This window comes from Phaethon aethereus, assembly GCF_964289735.1.
Source record: "Phaethon aethereus genome assembly, chromosome: 2".
In the NCBI taxonomy this organism is placed as follows: Eukaryota; Metazoa; Chordata; class Aves; order Phaethontiformes; family Phaethontidae; genus Phaethon; species Phaethon aethereus.
Genome location: NC_138582.1, coordinates 2,517,669 through 2,537,621, shown reverse-complemented (window position 1 = coordinate 2,537,621; position 19,953 = coordinate 2,517,669). Strand labels below are relative to the sequence as shown.

Sequence of the window (19,953 nt, the reverse complement as noted above, 5' to 3'; positions counted from 1 at the left end):
ACGAGACACACGCCTTTCCTAAACCCATGGCAAACATGCTGAGAGCTTCATGACTAAGCTAAATAAAACAAGAAAATCAGAACCAGGTAAAAGAATGTGAAATTGAAATGGAGTGGCTAAGAGAATACACTGTCTGGAAATTATTGGTGACCCTTTTGGGAGAAGGGATCAATCTGAGGCTCTTATTTTGTCAAGTGATTCTTCTTAGTAGGAAGGAAAGGGTAAATTCAGTTGGGAGCTGTGAACTGAGAGAACTTTTTCTACCCTTTGATAGAGGAGAGAAACAAGAGAGTAAAAAATGAGCAAAAATGCATCTTTTTTTGTTGATACTGTGACAGTGCATAGTGGCTAGTTAATTATGGCAAGTGCTCTGAGCTGTAGACTGATCATAATAACATTTATCTAGAACTCAGGTTTTTCCGTGCCTGGGGTATCATTGGATCTGCTCAAGTCCTTGTCCTCTCCTGCTTTTCCTCAGGCTGGGCAGCACTGGGCAGCGCTGGTAGGTGACTTACTGGTGTCACTGGTGTCAGGATCAAGTGGAAAATTAGGATAGAGGAGTAAAGAGCAAGTGTTCGAGCCTCACCCTCTCTTTGCTATCAGAAACAAGTTGAGGATCTGAAACCCAAGTTCAGATATGAGGTTGAATCAGTTTGGAGCATGCCAGAGTCATCTGGAATAACATGATGCATTTTCTTCCAGGAGTGTGCCCCTCAATATTTATTGTTATTGAGGACAGTAAAGTTAATTGCCTGCCCTGTTTAAAATACACTCTTCTTAATTTCTCATTCCAGCCTTTGTGTAATGCCTATGCCCAAAATGATCAGCATGACTGGGGGGACATGTTTATGGGAGGCTTGAATGGGCATTTCTGAGCTAGCCAAGGATGGACATGCATTTCCAAGTGATCCTGAGACCAGCTATATCTTGATTAAAGGGCGCTCTATCCTAAGTCTCTTCGTGTAAATATTTGTAAAGCATGATCAAGTGATCTCTAGAATTTCTCTTTGGTGCGCTGAGTTTGTTTCATTTCTTCTCTGTAGATCATGTTTTCATGTCTTCTAAACTTCACAGCATTCCCATGGCTGAGCCCTGAGCACTCTGTGTGTCCTTTTTATTTTAGGCATAGCTGCTGGACATGAATGTGCTGTCCTATTAATGGTCTCAGGAACATCATAGTCAAGTCAACATTATCTCCTGGCTCCCACTTTGTTTCGCCCTAGATGTTATATACTCTGATAGACAACAGCTGGAGGAATGCTCAGAAGTGGGATCAGGAGTATTATTCCAGCTGTTATTGCTAAAATATAGGAACTGTATCAAATTTGTCTTTTCTCACCGTGCAGAGGAGAAAATCCTCGTGCCCTAGCTGCCTGGTCTTCTGTAGAGAGCACTCACCAGAGCAGCTGTTTCAGGGAGCTTTGGCGGGGAGATTTCCCATTCAGACCTCTGGACAAAGGCATCTGGAGCACGCATACATAGGCTCAGCTTGCGTATGAAACACTTCCGATGAATAAGCTCACTGAGGCTGACAATCTGGAAACTGTCCCAGAATTTTGCCCGGCTAGGATTTGTTGATACATGGGAAGCAGAAAGAAAGGATGGGGGAGAAAGAGGGAAAGGAACATGGTAAAGAAAAGGGGGCAGAGTAAAAGAGGGGTGATCCCAGCTTTGGGCTTCATATCAGAGAGGAAATAGATTTACCCTCCGCTTCCCATCCAAAACTCCCAAACAATGATTGCTTCTTAGTGGTACCTACTCAGCCATCGGCACGAATGCCATGAGCTTTTTGGTGTAAGTGATCGCTTCAGACACAGCCAACTTGGCACAATCCCATTGAAAACTGGACATTGTTTCTACTTGACGGCTGTTGGTGACCTGTTGGTGGACTCACTCCAGTTCCCAGTAGACAGATGGCTGCAAAAATTCTGCTGCCGGTGGTGCATCTCTGGCCTTATTAGCAGTCTCAACAGAGAGGTCAGTGACACAGTGGGCCATAGAAGTGGAGTGACCTCATTACGTCTCGGCAGTAGCTGTCCTGGGTCACAGCTGGGGACACAATATGTGTGTGGGCCACGTGTTCCACCACCCATGTGGAAAAAGAGGGGGAGTTGACAGAAAAAGATCTTCCCTCTTGAAAACTGACATGCAAATGAAAAGCTGGGGAGAAAAGGAACTATTCAAGGTTCAGAACAGGTGAAATAGTGAAATGCTACTGTATTTCTCTAAGCTTTGGTTTGTACCACTCTTTTCAAGCAGCTTCTTGACACGGTGGTGTTTCAGGAGTGCCCCAATATGTTTTCCATCCCTGAACTCATTGCAGTTCAACAACCACTGGAGTCAGTGACCTTTCCGTAGCATGGAGATCAATGCTTGGTATCGAACAGCTCTTCCACCAGCCCATCAGCATGTGGGGCACAGCAGGCCTTCTTCACTGGCAGCAGCTGGGTGAACGCTGTATCGCTGAAAGGTATCAGTGCGAGCTTTTCTCACTCCCTGCCCATCGAAGCCTGAGGATTGATGTAGCGGTTGTCAATGAGGTCTCAAGAGGCTTTTAACACTTGCTTTAAGCCCAGGAGCTCTGCCTTTGCCGGAGATGCTGAGGCACTCAGTGGCCCTGGTGGGAGGTAGCAGGAATGAATAAGTGACTGCGGGGAGAAGGATGTGTGTATGCACAGTGAGAAAGCAAGAGTGACTCAGTGTTTGTGGAGTGGAAGGGAGAGTAATGGGGACAGAGAGACAGACTGTGGGGTTTTCCCACCTTCTCCATCTGTCTCCGTTTGCATGGGGCTTCCCCACATCCTGCAGGACCCAGGCCAGAGCAGAAGTTACCTAAATTTGCAGTGATTTTTCCCCTGCTTTGGTGGCTGAATACAGCATATTTTGATAGATAGACAGAGCCCATGTATCAGCCAAGGGGTAGCGAGACAGCACCCTGGAGTAGCTCTGCCTTTGCTGGAGAACTCTCCTCTGGCAAAACCCATCAAGTTCTGTGGGTTTTTTTGCTCTGTGATATAAGATCCTGACATCTTTGGCCAGAGTGTCTGGATAGTAACGGTGATTTCTTTCTGTGGAGCATCCTGCGCTGGAGAAGAGGAAATGAAAGGAAAAAAGCAAGCATGGCAGGAGGCCATCTTAGCATAATGGGGAACTTCTGATTTAGCTGAAACATAACGAGGAAATGTTTGGTAGCCAGGTCAGGCTACCAAGGAGGAGTATGGAAGCATTTCCCAGGAATGCGGGATCGAATTAGGAAGGTCAGACCTCAGTTGCGTTTGAAACTGGTAAGGGATGTGAAAGGCATCAAGAAGGGTTTCTGTAGGTACATCAGCACCAAAGAATTATCCAGGAAGGTGTTGGCCCAGTGTTGAATGGGACTAGTAGCCTAATGGAGAAGGAAGTAGAAAAGGTGAATTTACTCAGTGCCTTCATTGCCTTGTTCTACAGGCAAGGTTTGCTCCCAGGCACCCAAGTTCCTGTACCTAGTGGCAGAATCTGGGCAAGAAAATACTACCCACTGCCAAGGAAGAGAGAGCTCAGGACTTTTTAAGTAAGCTGGACATCTGCAAGTCCATGGGACCAAATGGGATGCGTGAAGGGTGTTGAAGGATCTGGCTGGTTGTACTGTAGAGCCACTCTCTATCATCTGGGGAGGTTCCTCATGGCTGGAAGAAGGTGAATGTTACATCCATCTTTAAAAAGGGCAAGGAGGAGGATCCAGAGAACAGCTGGCTCATCAGCCTACTCACAGCCCCTGGGAAGATTAAAGAGCAAATAGTTATAAAGGTTATTTCCAGGGAAAATGATGGACAAGAAAGTGATTTGGAATAGACAGCGCAGATTTATTGAGGGCAGATTGTGCCTGACTGACCTGTTTCCCTTTTGTGATGGGATGACTGGTTGCATGGACAGTGGAGAGAAGTAGGTGGTGTATATTTTGACATTACCAATGCCTTTAACCCAGTGTCCCATAGCATCTTTGTATCCAGACCAGGGAACTGTGCACTGGATTGCTGCCTTCTAAGGTAGTTTAATAGCTGGATGGAGTTCATGCAGGTTTAAACGGTAATGGTCAAAAGTTTGAAGCCTAATCAGGAGCTGGTTACTAGTTGCATTTGACAGGGGTTGATTCTATGGCCAATATTGTTTAATGTCTTCTTTAACAACCTGGATGATGGGGCAAAAAGCACCTTCAGCAGGTTTGTGGATAATGCCAAATTGGGAGGAGTGACTGATACACTGGATAGCAGCACTGCCATTCAGGAGGACCTCAGCAAACTGGAGATATGGGCTGGAGAAATGGCACAACAAAGACAATTCACAGTCCTGCATCTGGGACAGAATAACCACTTGGAGCAGGATGGGCTGGGGACGGACTGGCTTGGTAATGCCTCCACAAGGGAGGCTCTGCAGGTCCTAGTGGGCAATGGTTTGGAAATGAATCAGCAGTGCACCTATGCAGCAATGAAGGCCAACATTACATTGATCTATATAGGCAAGAATATAGCCAACAGGTCAAGGCAATTAATTATTCCCCTTTGCTTGACACTCTTAAGGCCACATCTGAAAAAGTGTGCCCAGTATTGGACTCCTCCAATACAAGAGATGTCAGCACGTTGGAGCAAGTCCAGTGGATGCTCAGGGAGCTGGAGAACATGATGTAAAAAGAGGCAGAGGGAACAAGGTTTGGTTAGCTTGGAGAAGAGGAAACTATTAAGGAGGAGTCACAGAGAAGTCAAGCAACTTGCAGCGGTATACAGCAAAAGGTCTAGAGGCACCAGCTGCAGCAGGAAAAAATCCAGCTGGATATAAAGAAAAACAATCCTTCACCATGAGAGCAATTATGCACAGTAACAAGTCATCCAAGAGAGGTGGTGGCATTTCTGTTCTCGGTGATTTTCAAAACTCAATTAGACAAGACTGTGAGAAGCCTGATCTGACTTTGAAATTAGCCCTTTTCTGGGCAAAAGATTGGACTAGGAACTCAAAAGGCTTTTCCCCAACCTAAATTATTCTGATTCCATGATTCTACATGTTGCCAACCCACATCCCATTCTTTGGAGGTTCAGGGATCCGGGGAACGGGATGGACTCTCAGTGCATGAAGGGAAGCATGGAGAAAGGAGAGGCTTGTTTAAGGGGAGGAAAAGTCTGAAGACAGCAGGATTGCCTTCCCTTACATTCACATACAGACTATACTTACGGTCAACTCATTTCTTACCTTTTTTGACCAGAGGAGACTTTTGAAGTGCACGCTAATGCCAGTTGGATCACAGTGTTTCTTCAAATACTTCTACAAATATTTATTACAACTCATTCCCACCAGTCCAAATCTCCCTTTCTATGCCCCAGAAGCTTCTGACTGGAGACACGATGTTTTACTTCACACAATCAAAGCACAGGTAGCTTGATGGCTCGGCACAATCCTCCACACTCCATCCAGGTGATGCACAGCGTTGTATTGAGCCGAAGGAAATGGGGAAGTTTGGGATCAGATTGGCCATGAAAGGAAACAGAGGCTCATTTTGCAGGCAGCCAGCCCAGTTTCTAGCCAAGCTAGAAGCCTAAATTTTGTAGTCTGTCCTGGGGTTGGGTGAGTTTCAGGGAGAACTACTTAGAAGCCAGATTTCCAACAGACTAAGTGTAAGTTCAGGCTACTTTGCATCAGTGACTTTTTGTATCCAGGAAAGCATATCCTCAACGTTCATGTTTGTCTAAAGGTAAAACTCAGGGGGAAGTTAAAATCAAAGTTCTGCAGCCCTTGGTAGGTCTAAAGCACAGATTTACCCTTTACAGAACACACATGTGCCGTAAACTCATCCTGCCCACCTAGTCAGAAACTCAAAACTCTGCAGCCAAAGCATGACTAACTCAGTCTTGCTAAAATTAGTTAATGAAATAAATTCCCAATATAAATAGTTGATGTGCTGGAATACAGGAAATAATTCTGCATTAGCCTCCAGGGATGAGCTGGTTGATTAATAGATCTGTTTCTAATTTCTATAAGCATCAGCGTCTACTTTTCACTCTTCTGGTATTCAGGCAGGGCACTTGCCAGGTCACTGAGATTAGGAGTGTTGGTATGGTCAGGTCCTGAGTCCATCATTGAGGATTTGCACTTTTGCAATTCCCATTTAATTTTTTTAGGTACATAAAGGTGCCTTCAAAGAAATTTTCCACCGTAGCCAGTGGTTTGAATTAATTGTCATGCACATACCTCAGCAGCAAGTTGGTGCTGTGCTGCACATTGCAAATCAGAAGTGACAAATAGCTTGCTCCTGCAAGGTGCTGAAGGCAACAGCTTCCTAACTTGGATCCCTAATACCCCAGACCCACAGCTGCAGTTATGTATTTGGCCTAGTTTTGAGAAGTGTTAAACCTCTCTGTCTGGGGGAGTGGAAAGCCACAAATACTTCTCACTTCAGGAGGGGTTTTTAGGTTGAACAAAGGGGAATGCTAAATCACAAACACTTCGTTGTGAAGGTGCATGCATTCGTAATCTGCTTTCATTGCCAGCATGCCTGTGGCTCTTCTTATTTGGGAATCTTCCCATGTGTTGCCTGTATGTTTTCTTTTAAGCTCCTTTTCAAGTCCCATTTCAACTAAGCAGAGCTGAAGAAGACTTGGAGCACTCTACTGTTTTAGGAGCAGCTCAGACTAGGGACCAGGCTGGCCCCTAGTTTGTTGACTCGTGCTCAAAACTCCAGCATTGACGGGGGAGGATGGAGAGATCTGTGGGCTGAGCACTACACCCAAGTTCTCCTCCTCTTTTTTCCCCTTGTTCTTGTCTAACATACAAGATCTGCAGGAAATGGGCAATCTCTTACCACGGCCTTCTGTAGAGCCTGGCCCAGTGCAACCTGCACCTGGTTGATGCTTTTCAGAGGTAACTTAATGAAGTTGTAACAGGGTGGATCTCCCTCCCCCTCTTCTTTCGCTGCAGGTACATTCGCTCAGAGCGCTCTGTCATTCTTATCAACTTCTGCCTGTCCATCATCTCCTCCAACGCTCTCATCCTGATCGGACAGACACAGACTCGGAATAAGGTAGGAGATCAGTTGGGCTTTGTTTGTTTGTTTGCTTTTCCCCTGATTTAGCACTGAAATGATCCATTCAGGCAGCGCTTCCTCATTTTTCCTCCATCTGTTAATTAGTGACATGTCAAAGACACGACTAAATGGCAGATTTCAATTTTCTCTCTCGCTCTCTCTTTGATAATTTGTCAGCATCCTCAGGGCTTTGATTAAAACCAATGTGATATTTTTGAATATCTGCCTAGAGTAGCTGGCACATGGCACAGTGAAGAAACATGGTTATTTGCAAGGCTTTAACTATTTTATTTTGTAAAAACTACAAAGACAGACAGATTGAGAAAAGGCTTAAAAAAACCCCAGAAAAAACCAACAGCATCTCAGCTTTACATTTATTTCTCCAACAACTTTTACACTCTGAGCTTAAAGCGCTTGGCAGATGTTAACAAACACAGACACAAAAAACACCTTTTTTTGGGATAGGATGTGTTGCCAGACTCACTGTGCATGCTGTGAAGCCGGAGGCCGCGCGGGACTCTGCAGATCACAGTGTGACTTGAGCAGTAAAGGCAAGATGTAACGTGGATTTTCAAGCCATGTGCACTGGTTGGACGTACATGCCTTCCCACGTTACAGACCCAGCTGGAGAGGTGTGTGCTGCCTGTATGACTTTTCTCCAGTTAAAATACTTTCAGTTTCCCCGTTGGTGTCTGGCATAACAAATCACTGCTCACCATTAGTATTTTTCTGTTCTACATTTTCCTATCTATCTCCCCAAGTACTCCAGCCATCTTAGCACTGCTAAGCAGAAAAGTGAGGCAAGAAGTGTCCTCCGCTACTCCTGCTGCCAAAATCGCAATCAGAAGTCAAAATTTAGTTTTTAATTAACAGTAACTAGTGACTGGCCAGTTTTTTTGGGCCTCTGCTTTGGCAGCCGGGACATGCCGTCACTTTTGGAAGAATTTCTACAGAGAATCCCCAGGGTTTAATGAATCACAGAGACTCGTTTCTATGGAGGGCCCTTCAGATTAAGGGTAGGTTGTTTTAGGGAAAGATTTACAGCTGCTTGAGTCGTATGTGTGGAGAGAAGCGCGGAGACATGCAGCCAGACAGCCCTGCTCCTATTAAATGAGTGCCCTTCAGAAACTAACTTCGCAAGGCAGAGCTGTCTTTCATGGCCAGCATGGTTGGCAAGAGGTGGAAAAAGGGTGATCTAAGCTCTTGCTTTCCACGGGTGCTTTGTCTGCAACCCCAGGTGTGTTCTAGGAGCTTCTTTCAATAGAAATACCGAGGGATGCTCAACATGGCAAATCATGGCTGGACCACCTCTTTGGTTAATCTTCTTCACCCCAGGACAGGAGGTGGATGTCTTCACCCTCTCCCACCTCCTTCGGAGCACAGTTGTGAGCCCGGCTTCTCCCTCGTGCTTTTTCTCACGTTACTCTGGGTGTTCACCGTCAGAGCTGTTAGTGGGGACTCAAAGCTCCCCTCTGTGATTGCATGAGGCAGATTAGCTCTTTGCACATACATATGCATGAAACACCATAAATAGAAAGGTTATTCTTGGATTTCCGCTCAGCCGTCTAGTAAACAGTCTCTGGCAGGGAACAGAGAAAGAAAACTACACAGAGAAGAGACGAAGGAGTCTAAATCAGGATTTTATTTGCATTCAATTATTGATAATGGAGCATCTTAAAAGGTTGGTGATTGATTTATAATTGCAGTTAAGCTGGGAGAATTTCTATGGTATTAGTTTCTCTGGAAATGCCAAATTCTCCCTTGGTTTCCATCCGTGTAACCTCAAAGGCAAAGTTCCACGCCTGGATTTGCTAAGCTTTTTGAAGATGAAAGGCCTGAGAAAAAGCTAAAAAATTACAGTCAGCAATAACATGATAGAAAAGAAATGAATGCTGCATGAACTGGCCGTATCTCAAAGGCACAGCTACGTGCTGCAAGGAAACAGATTTCTCCTCTTAAAGGAAAACAAGGGCTAATGGCCTTGACAGACTGACAAGCTGTGCTAGATAGTTCTGCAGCAGCTTGGGACATCATATCCCTGTGCTTAGGCCTTCATGGAGATTTTTTTTTTTTCTTACAGAGAAGGAAAAACCTACAGCAGAGGTAGCAGGAGCAAATGTGTGCCTGCCCATCAGCCGGCCAAGTTCGCAGCCTGGTTTCGGTTGAGGCAATGGGTTTATAGTGGCCCAGCTGGGATGTGCATATTTCTGTTGTGCTCCCCTCCTTTATTCTCCTTCCCCTTCCATCAAAACTACCTGACTGAGAAAAAATACCCAGAAAATGTGTCTTTCTGGTATAAAATTGGAAAGCAAAGTTTTTCCCTCCCCTTTACAAACTGCTGGCAAATGGGCCAGAACCGTGTCGGTGCAGAACAAAATCAAAACAGTAAAATGAACAGTGTCATATCTGATGTTAGGCAGAAAAAAAGTTCTAAAATAGCAATCTCTTAAAATACATTCCAGAAAGCATCCTGTGTTTGTAACTGTTTTATGTAGGTCTGTAAGCTGATGAATAGCAACCACCTTTTTAGGATTCTTTTAAAATGTGAAAATTACTTGATATTATCACATTATGCTGCGTTATTTGTACTGAGCTGTCATCCAGAATCCATTTATAAGCAGAATACCAAAAGTTCCAGTGTCAAATACAAATATGGAACAAAAAGGCAGTTCCTGTCTCAAAGAACAAAGAGTCTTATTTTTATTCACAACCTCTGATAACGTCGGTTTGTGCCAGTGTATGAATCGAGAGCAATCTGAAAAAATCATGATAAAAGACACTCTGTGCATGAGAGTTCTGTGCTAAAAGATGCTGGTGGATGAAAAAAGAGGAAGGTTCATTGACTGTAAACCCAAAGTCCGTGTTTCCTGGTATAACTCAAAGCAGAGAAATTCTTCACTATAAATCTCTCCCTCCCCCTGCCCTGAATGTCTTAAGCCATTTTTTTCAACCAGAATCACTTTTAAAGTCTATTTGCTCTCCCTTCTCCTTTGGAGCCACTGGAGTTTCTTTACATCATTTTCTTCTTGAGTACATTGATTCACTCACAGATGGTAGAAATTAAGCACAGCTCTGGCAGAATTAAACAGAGCAGCACCAATTTGCACCAGTGAAAGATTTGGCCTTGCTGAGTTAAAAACAAAGACGAGCTTGTCAGCTTTCCAGTCCATCTCCCTGGCACTACAGGATTGTTCTTCATAATGCATTTGCTAGTACTTTCCCCAGTTTAATTTTAAATGGCTTAAGCTCCCTGCATTTCCCTTGAGAGACTTCCCCACCGAGTAGAAAAGCTCACCATTATGAAATTCCTTCTAATGTAGTTTCTTTTTTTTTTTTTTCTTTCTTTTTTCCCCCGTCTGCAAGTAGTTATATGCTCTTGGACAAGTGCACACCACTCATGTTTGCAGTTCTTACCAGCCCCTGGCAGCCGTGGTTTCACCCAGCTCTCACGGCTTAACTCTTTCACTCAGCGATCCTTCCCTGGCATGGACACCCTCTACATGGGCTTCCTCTGATTTCATTTCCACGGCTCGACTGCCAACGACATGGTGCTTTGCAAACCTTTTGAGCTGAGATTAGTGCATGACTTACTGACTGCTCCCTCCTCCCCGAAAGGAACGTGGCAATGGTTTTGATCATTTGGAAAATCAATATATTTTGCTGAAGCCAAGGAAGCACTAGGATGGGATGTGGACTCAGACTTAAGCAAAACTGTTAACCGTGAGCTTATTTTAGAGCTCATGCCTAAGAGCAGCCGATTTCCATGCAGCAATTAAATTTGAAGCAAACACTTTGGTCCTTTGCTAGGTTGCAGCTTGTGGGGGAGACTGCCTCCTCCTAAAATGTCTTTTCGTGTCCTGATCTCCATGACCTTGCCTTCAAGAGCCTGGTCTGGAAGCATCTGCCTGCACCTTCTGCTCTCCTACATGCTGCTCTCTCCGCCTGCTGCTCCTCTCACGTGTCCTCCTTTCCCCCTCTCTCCAGGTGATATGCACGCTGGTGGCGGCTTTCTTGCACTTCTTCTTCCTCTCCTCTTTCTGCTGGGTGCTGACCGAGGCTTGGCAGTCCTACATGGCCGTGACGGGCCGGTTACGGAACCGCATCATCCGCAAGCGCTTCTTGTGTCTCGGATGGGGTGAGGATCCTGGGTCTGTGGAGCAGCTCCCCCGGGGCAGGGGGGAAGCGCTGTCCCCCTCCCCGGGATGCAGAGCGGAGAGGGTCCGGGCGACGAGAGGGAGAGATGCTCTGCAGAAGCCTTGGCAGAGGGTGCTCGCAACCCTTTTCAGGGTGTCAAGAAGGGGTAGGATGGTTAATAGCATGAGCAAGAGCCAGTAAGTCCTGCCTGCTGCCCAGTGCACCCAAGGGTCACACAAAATAGATGAGTAGAGAGGGGCTGAGTTTTCAAAGGGTGTGCTGGGGGTGGTTTCTCCTGGGTTTGGGTCTCTTTCTTGCTTTCTCCCTTTCTCTCTCTTGCTGTCTCCTTCCATGTGCAACCAGAGTGAAGCAAGCTTTGAAATCCCATCTCCATGGCAGCAGGGCCTTTGGTAGACAAATAAACTATGAGACTGGTGCGGATGCTTGTAACTAATTTTTCTCCCTCTGTTTAATTTATTAGCCTTAAATGGTGCATTCGGTAGTAGAAAACAAACACAAACCCATAACCTGGGCTTTCAAAGCAAGAACAAGTGTGTGTTTGAACGGAGCAAGTGAACAAAAAGTTGCTCAAAAACGAGCAGGCAAAAAAGAGAAAGGGAGAGAGACGGCATTGTGCGTCTGAGTTGTATTAGTGTCTCGTTTTACCACTGAAGGCTACCATTTCCCCCCAGGCGAGACATTTCTGATGCTTACGAAGTGCCCTGATGTGATTTATTCTGGCACATCAAGAGCTGTCCTCCTTCCAGCACCTGCATCCCTTTAAGTTTTCACTCCTAGCTCTTGCTTACGGTAGAAAATAAACTGTGTTATTGAAATACAGCGTTTGTGTGTAGCAAAAGCGTAGCCACGTAGCACAAAGCACAGGCTGCTTGCACCTGTGTGTGTTCATGCATATGTTTATACACACTCTGTGACTCAAGGAACACCAGGGATACCGAATGCAACACATTAATAGTTTTCTAGGTAATAAAAAGGGATTCTTCTGATTTATAAAATCTGGGACAGATGGGCGTGTTAGCCAAGGGAATTTTGGATGAGCAACATTCACATTTGTAGTCTGTACGGATTAAAAACCCCCACACCCTACATGTGTAGAAGCGTGATTTGCACTGCTAGTAAAATGTAGTCATCTCTGAGCAAGGATGCACTGGCTGATAAATGATGCATAATAACCATTTGGAATAGGTTAGGACAAGAAATGAAGAATACTCTCGCCTATTAAGGCAGCAAGGGAATTTCCGATATTTAGCATCCTGCTAGACTTCAGTTGCAGAGCTGGGATTAATGGCACTTCTAAGAGGAAAGAGGCTGAAAATATGTTTTAAAGAGCATAATCTTAAATAATTAACACAATTCACTTTGTCATGGGCTGATTCTCCCCCTTTTCCCCCTTTGCCTATTAGCATTTCTCTAAGCCCTTGTTCTAGACATCTTTGCCAAGTTCTCAGCTGCTGTCAGCTGTAGCTTATTGAACCTACGGTGGTTTTCATCGGCAGTGAGGTTTATTCCCTGTTTTTTTGTTCTCCTCTTGGGTATGCAACTTTGCCTTTCCAGAAAAGAGTTTTCAGCAATTAGATTTTTTTTTTATTACTATTATTTAGAACAGACAAACTGCTCCCTAGAAACAATTCAGTCATCATATTTAGCCATAGTAAAGAAGAAATAATTTTGTCAGCCTTTTTACGACCATGTCGTGGTTTCCACAACTGGATTTTTAACGCTGCCTTAGCTCAGGTTCCAAGTGGGTCTTCCATTGTTCATAACAGTTACGGCTCTTGGTAGTTATTAACAAACAACATTTTCTAGTGGGACATGATGAACACATGACCCAGTTCTCCTCTGACCTGGCAGTACAAAACTCTTTGAAACAGGTTTCTAACGCATTTAAATGGAATTGTGAATGTAAAATTCACTCTCTGCAGAAAGCCCTGCAAACCTTGCCAGTGACTATGTAGCACGAGCAACTGCCTAGAAGGTTGATACAAGCCACACACAGTAGATGGAACTGACCGGTTAGGAATAACTTCCTTTCAAATAATCAAAAAATAGATTAAAAATTTTGATTATTTTTTTTCAATCTGATCACATCTGTGATTAGAGCATTTACAGCTCTCCCAAGGCAGAGGAGTACAGAACCCCTCATTACGATGCTCCTTGGCTTAGCTACCATGGCATAGCTACCACCTTCAGTAAATGCTGCTTGTACAGATCCATTTTCAGCACAAGCTGGGGCTTCTACCCAGCCTCGGTACGAGCCAGTCCCTGTAAGCTGATGAGTTCACAGCCTGCGTCTGTATTTCTGCATAATTATCACGTCTAAGAGAAGTACTTTGCGAAGAACAAGTTGCTATTTTTGGCGAAGTCTTAGCCAACTTTCCTCTTTCACAGGGCCTCTTACATCAAGTTATACTTTTGGAAAAGTCCTTTCACATGTGGTTTCTCGGTGTGCTTACCATGAGATGCTATATTGATGGCATCATAGTGAATGCAGCACCCAGGATATAACCAGATGAGCTGTGAAGGAGGCACAGCAAGAGGAGCAATAGTCAACGAATGAAAAAAAAAAATGAAAAGGAAAAAAAAAAACATCTTTTAAACCCACTGCCTGTTGATTTTGGACTGATCAAATGTGAACTGTGCTTGGAAATCTCATATGGCAAGAGAAACACTTCCCTTTATCATAACTCTCAAACGCTGTCTATTCCAGCCGACTTGGCCTTACACCTCTCAGCTGGCTGCAGACCCTCACTTGTGATGGTGAATCAATCTTGTGAATCAATCTTGTGATGATTTGTATTGCTGAGTGACCACTTGGCCAGCAGGGTTTTTGCTTGGATGCTGTGTCTGCACATCTACAGCATCTTTTGCAGCCACCTGCCATGACCTCTACAGAACATGAATTAAGGTCCTGTCAAGAAGCACTAATCCTAGGTGGCTACTGATCCTGCTAATTCTTAATGGGATTTGCCCATCTTTAGCATTGAGTCAGCTTAATTCATCATGTCACAAGGAGGAGGGCTATAAAAAGCCACATGGAGACCTCCGTAGCTGAAGAACCAGATGTTACTAGCCCATAGCCAGGCATTTCTTTAGGGAAAGGGAAGAGCTGGGCTGGGACTAGTGAACCAGAAAAGTACCCAATCTCCTCTGTAGATCCTTGAGCAGTTTATCGTGGCAGGGATAAGAAGGATCAGAAGACTATTAGCAAGATGCAGTGTCTTTTGCTAGTTCTGATTGTGCCTGGATGTTCAAGGACCCAACAATTTCAGAACTTTACATGAGTTTCAGGCCAATAACCAGTAAATTGCACAATAAACAGCAGATTTTCTTTATAGTCCTTGCTCTCATTTTATGGCAGCTTCTAGTGGGAAGATCAAGGCCGTAGCTTCACCCTCTTATACACCTGAAATATCCTGTGCTGGCACCGTTAGCTCATGATGCCCTGAAGTTAAATTGTGCTTTTGTACACTGTGGCATCCCAGCCACAGACTAACTTGCTTATCCTTTGCAAGACTCATAATGAAGTGTGTCTTCTCAAGGGTGGCTCATTTCTCTTAGCTTATTCCCCATTTGGACACAAAAAGCGAGCAAGTCTCTGGCAAGAAAATAAATAACCTGCCTTGCAGAAAGACCTGATGTTGTGATGCTCTTTTCCATTGTGGTTCAGAGGGACATGCTCTATTATAGACCATGGACCAGCATTTAGCGGGCCTATTTAGGATAGGAGGAATTCAGTTTCCATTTCCTGCTCTATCTCATTTGGGGCAACGTTTGAACCTGGGTTATTCATCATACGTTATGTTGAGAGCAAACATAACCCTTAATTTCCTCCTGGCTAGCCCTTTTGAGTTAGGTTGTGGCTGAATACTCAATCTTCAGGAGACACCCAGATATATTCCTGGCCATCCTTCATACCTAAGAGTAAAATAAATACATTTTATGCATCTGCATGTACTGTCAGCCCCCACACAACTGCTGAGACAACAGCAGGATATGAGCTGATTACATCTGATGGCATTCAGTTCATTAGCAGAGGTAACAAGGGTTCGTGCTTTTGGCTCTGAAGGTTCTGAATTCAGTCTCTGCCAAAGACCCAGGCTGGGACAGATGGTGCTAGAATAACACTGGAAAGAACGGGGTGTATTATGCAGTTGAGTGGGAGCAGAGCTGCACATACGCTTAAATGACCAAATTTCTCTTGTTTCATTTCTGTAGGGCTCCCCGCCTTGGTGGTTGCCATTTCCGTGGGATTTACTAAAGCCAAGGGGTACGGCACCGTGAACTAGTGAGTAAAGGGGCTCTTCTTCCTTTCTCTTCCTGTCTTACCCTCCACCCTTTTGTCAAAATGCAGTCACTGACCTGCAGGAGCCAAGGTAGGACCTAAATTCTGGTGTGCTGCCCATGGCAGAGGGAAGCAGGGGTGATGGGAGAGGAAGGAGCCGTCCTGCCTCCCTGCCTCCTCAAGCCATCAGCTGGCCAAGGTGGATTATGTATTCCTTTAAAAACAAGTTCATAAGGATTAGTGAGATTTAACTGCTGCATATTTGACACCACTTTTATCTAAGTACCTCCTGCTTAGAGATTTTTTAATTTATTTTTTAGGGGGAAATGTGGAATATTTAAAGTTTTGGATGTTTAAAAATTAAAAATAGCTTTTGTCTTTATTTATTTAATGGTTTGCATAATTGGTTCCAGATTTACAAAATAGCTCAGCTCAGTTTTAGGCATCAGAATGAGCACGAGTTTTTCAAACCAAGCTTTTGAAAGCAATCTGAGTTTGCATGTTTCCAATTTCCACATTGGAAGCAGCTCAGGATTTGCCTTTAAGAAACTTTTTGCATGTAACGGGGGAAGGAAGACAGAGTAAAATAACAGAATAAGACTGTGCAGAGGTAAAAAATACATTAAGGCAGGCTGGAATCACTCAGCTGAAAATTAGTGCAACTTAAAGAAAATGGTATTTTTTCACTGTGTTGTGAAAAAGACAGCTTATAAATTTTTATGCATAGTGTCAGCCAATGGATAATATATTATGTAGGAATAAATCAGGCCCTTCCTTACTGACACACATCATTATCCAGAGCCTTCCTGGCCAGTGGTTTGCATCCCACAAGAACAATGTTTAAGACAAAAGCTGGAGATGTGGCCAGCAACAGATGACTGTTTGATAAGTCCGCTGAGAAAATGTCATGAGGAATCCCTGTTTTTTTCTGAATTCCCTGTATTCTGCACACCCATGAGCAAATTGTTCCAGTGTTGCATTTTGAGTGCAGGAGTGTATTGCAACACCATAGCAGCATTCAACATTTGCTTTGCAGTCTAAATTATCTAAATTACTGCAGTCTAAATTACTGTACCATATAGAGGGCTCGGGAAGTCAGGTTTATCAAATGCAAATCCATCGATAAAACTCCTGAAGCCTGTGCTGGCATCAGGATGCATTGGCTGTAGCTGTCCTGACTTGCCCGCCCCAGCTCAGGTGACGGTTTCATCACGTCCTGGGAAAGAGGGATCCAGTGCTTGTTGTATGACTCAGAAGAGGACACACACAGCTTGGCTCTCAGAAGTGCCACTGAGTTCCCAAACGCCCTTTAGCTTTTCTGTGGGGCTGCTTGTTTCTGCGGTTTTCCTCTGTGCAAGTCCACAAGAATAATTCATCATCAACAAGCATCAGGGGAACGGGAGGGAGGTGCTAAATATTTCTGCTTCCTTTCCTGTTTATAGACTGGTGGGAATGGGTGCAAAAATCTCGGTAGCTCCTTCCCCATTAATTCTTAAGGGCCACCGCAGGGTTTTGTGGTCAACGTTGACCATGCAAAAGAGCCTGGGGGGTGAAGGGAGGAACGTGCAGGAAAGCACACCCTGTTTCACTGCCCTGGACCGCTGCATGCCAACATCTCCCTGACCCCCAAAGCCTTCTCAAACTGCAGCCAAAAGGGTGACGATGCGTGACAATCCCTGCCGGACTCCTGCTTTGCCCTCGGTTTGGCACACCGGCAGGGTGGCCGACAGCCTGCGCTGACTTTCCATCGTTCCCAGGGGATGCTTAACCCCACCAGCTCTCCTCCCTTTGCTGCTGATCCTCTGACTCCTTTCAGCCCTTAAATCTCTTGTTGCTCCTTGCATCCCAGGGCTGGGTGCTGCCTGCCTCCCTGCCCAGCGGGCTGGGGATCCTGTGCTCCCAGCAGGAGCTGTGGCCTGAGTGACACCATTTCCTAGCTCTGTTGTCAGGGTGTTTGTCACCAAAATAGCAGGGGACCTTCGCACTCCAGCAAGTCCAGTTTGGTCCTCTATTCATCCCCTTCCATGCCGCAATCCAGTGTGTGGTTAAGCAAAGTCACAAGATGAGCAACAGTTCCCCTCAAACACAGAAAAACCCAATCAGACATTCCTACAACGCTGCTTGTTGTAATTCCTGCTGCTGGCTTTACTGACGGCCAGAGCTAAACGGAGCTAACTTGCAGTCATGCACTCAAGCCAGCACCTCAGCCCCAAGCAGCGCGGTTGACCCCATGGGTGCTGGTCAGGCAGTCCCTGCCCTGCCTCCACGCAGTGAGGGGCAAGTGGGTGCACGCTGCTGCGCCGGGAGGATGCTGTGGTGGGTTCCTGAGCCACGATGCTGAGCCTAAAATGGTGCCGAGCGCTGCTGTAAAGAGATTTGCGTTTGCGCATTGGTGCCTTTTAAAAAGCGAAGCAAATATTCACGTGGACCAGGCTAAGCAGGGTGCCCCGACAGACGGCAATGCATTCACACTTATCCCTGCTTTCCTGTTCAAAAGGCATAAAAGCTCTTTTACAGCTATGTGTGGGTTTACCTCCTTGGGTTTACCTCCCCTCTGCAGCAAAGTCAACATTACAAAGCAGTAACTTCAGTGCTGAACTCCAAAACTTGAGGTTGTTCAGAGCTAGGTTTAACACTGTCTAATGCTAAAGGCATATAAACAGAACACAGACTTGGACCGAAGCTTGTCCCAGGATGTTTGTTGGTCTCTGGCCATTGCAGAACTGTGTGAGATAGTTGCAAAGCTTGGAGCTAGAGCTCAGGAGCTATTTTAGCTTCGTGTTTAGTTAGTATAGAGTGTGCACAGGGCATTTCAAATGGGTAGTGGCAGACTTTCAAGGCATGAAGTTTCCATATTGCAGAAAGAAAGAAGAACATTGGCCACAACACGTCCCTCCCTGTGAAGCAGGGGACAAGAGCTGACATGATAAGCCACAAGGGACTTCACAGTGTATTTCAAAGCTTCTTCCAACCTTGCAATTTCTGGATCCTGAGTAGTGCATTAGCACTTGTTGGTTTTCTTGTGGAGATGGGCATTAAGACAAAGCAGGGCTCTGATGTTTAGCTGAGCACAGGATTTGGCACTCAACATCATTTTTTTTCTCACCCCACTCACAGTGGTAAAAAAAAAATCCATCTATGGGACACGGTCATGGGAGCATTTTGGGGACACTGTTGAAGCCGTTGCAGCACTAATCTTGGTGTTACAGACTCCCAGGACATGGGAGCATTTTGGGGACACTGTTGAAGCCATTGCAGCACTGATCTTGGTGTTAGACTCCCAGGACAAAGCTGGTGGAAGGGACAGTGTGTGTCTCTGTGTCATGTTGAGTGAAACTGTTCATCTGCAGGGAACCCAAGGGGGCCAGCTGCAGTGGAGCAAGTTAAGGGAGGGACGTCCAACAAGGGTGGTCTGTCTGGGCCCTAAGCAGGATTTCACCCAGCTTTGTCTTGTCTTTTGTTTGTACATGGGAAGAAGCTATTCTGTAACGATGAAACACAATTGAGCAGCACTATGGAGGCTTGTCCCATCAAGACATAGCAGCAATCGCAGGGTTGGCCATGTCTCCAAGCTATAATGCAGAGAAGTCAGAGACAGTGCTAAGTGTGGGAAGGTTGGAGATAATATTTAGTATTTACCCTTTAGCTGACCCGACTGAGCCTCTGAGGGGTAAGATGAGAAGGGAGAGAGAGATTCAAATTAAAAATTGAATATGTACTGCAGGGTTTGGACTGTCTCCAGTGGCAATTCCCCAACAAACATTCACTCGGTGGCCTTTGTTGCTCAGGAGGCTTCTTCTGGAGTGCTATGAACTCTCCATCTACAATGAGGGGAGGAGGACACAAGAAGATTTTTCCTTTTTCTTATGTGAACAGCATTTGAAAGCAGATTTTGCAGTTGTTTGGAGAGCTGCTGGGGTAGGGTACAGGCTGTACTTCCAGTCTCAAAGAAAGTCTTAGAGATAATGGAGGTCTAGAGGACCTGCCACTGCACACCTCCTTGTATTAGGCTGAATGCCTGAATAATTCTCCTTTTAGCCACTACTCCAGGGACCGACTCTGGATCTAAAGCTTGACAAACTGCCTCCTAAAGCTTGAACCGGGTAATTGAGGTTATGCTACAGGTAGCTGGGAGCTCATATCTTTCCCCACAAGAGAGCCCACAGAAAGTTTTCTGAGAGCAGTGCCAGAACACAGCAGATTTCCAGGGGTCCTTGAGTGTCGTTGCATTAGGGCTTCTGTCACCCACAGGTATCTTAGTAGCTTCTATCTTAATCTCTAAATTAATGCTAGTGGGACAGCCCTGTTTCCCAGCTGTAACCTTAGTTACACAAATATGTTGGCTGTTGCACTGGGGTTGCTTAATTTTGCACACGATTGAGGTGAGACCTGTTGCTGGTGGAGTTGCGTGGTGTAATCAAGAAGGTCTCAGGGGAAGTCAGTTCTTCGCAGGACCAAGACAAAAGCC

At 45.2% G+C, this 19,953-nt stretch overlaps 1 protein-coding gene across 1 annotated transcript in view; it reads left to right on the top strand.

Annotated features, from left to right (window-relative positions):
- The window catches only part of ADGRB1 (adhesion G protein-coupled receptor B1), a gene marked incomplete at its 3' end in the record, with an annotated part of 218,255 nt that overhangs the window by 150,159 nt on the left and 48,143 nt on the right, over positions 1-19,953 (top strand). The window contains exons 19-21 of the mRNA XM_082015056.1: positions 6,943-7,045; positions 11,033-11,183; positions 15,419-15,488. Coding sequence (XP_081871182.1) covers positions 6,943-7,045; positions 11,033-11,183; positions 15,419-15,488 — 324 coding nt within the window. The remainder of the gene's footprint in view (positions 1-6,942; positions 7,046-11,032; positions 11,184-15,418; positions 15,489-19,953) is intronic.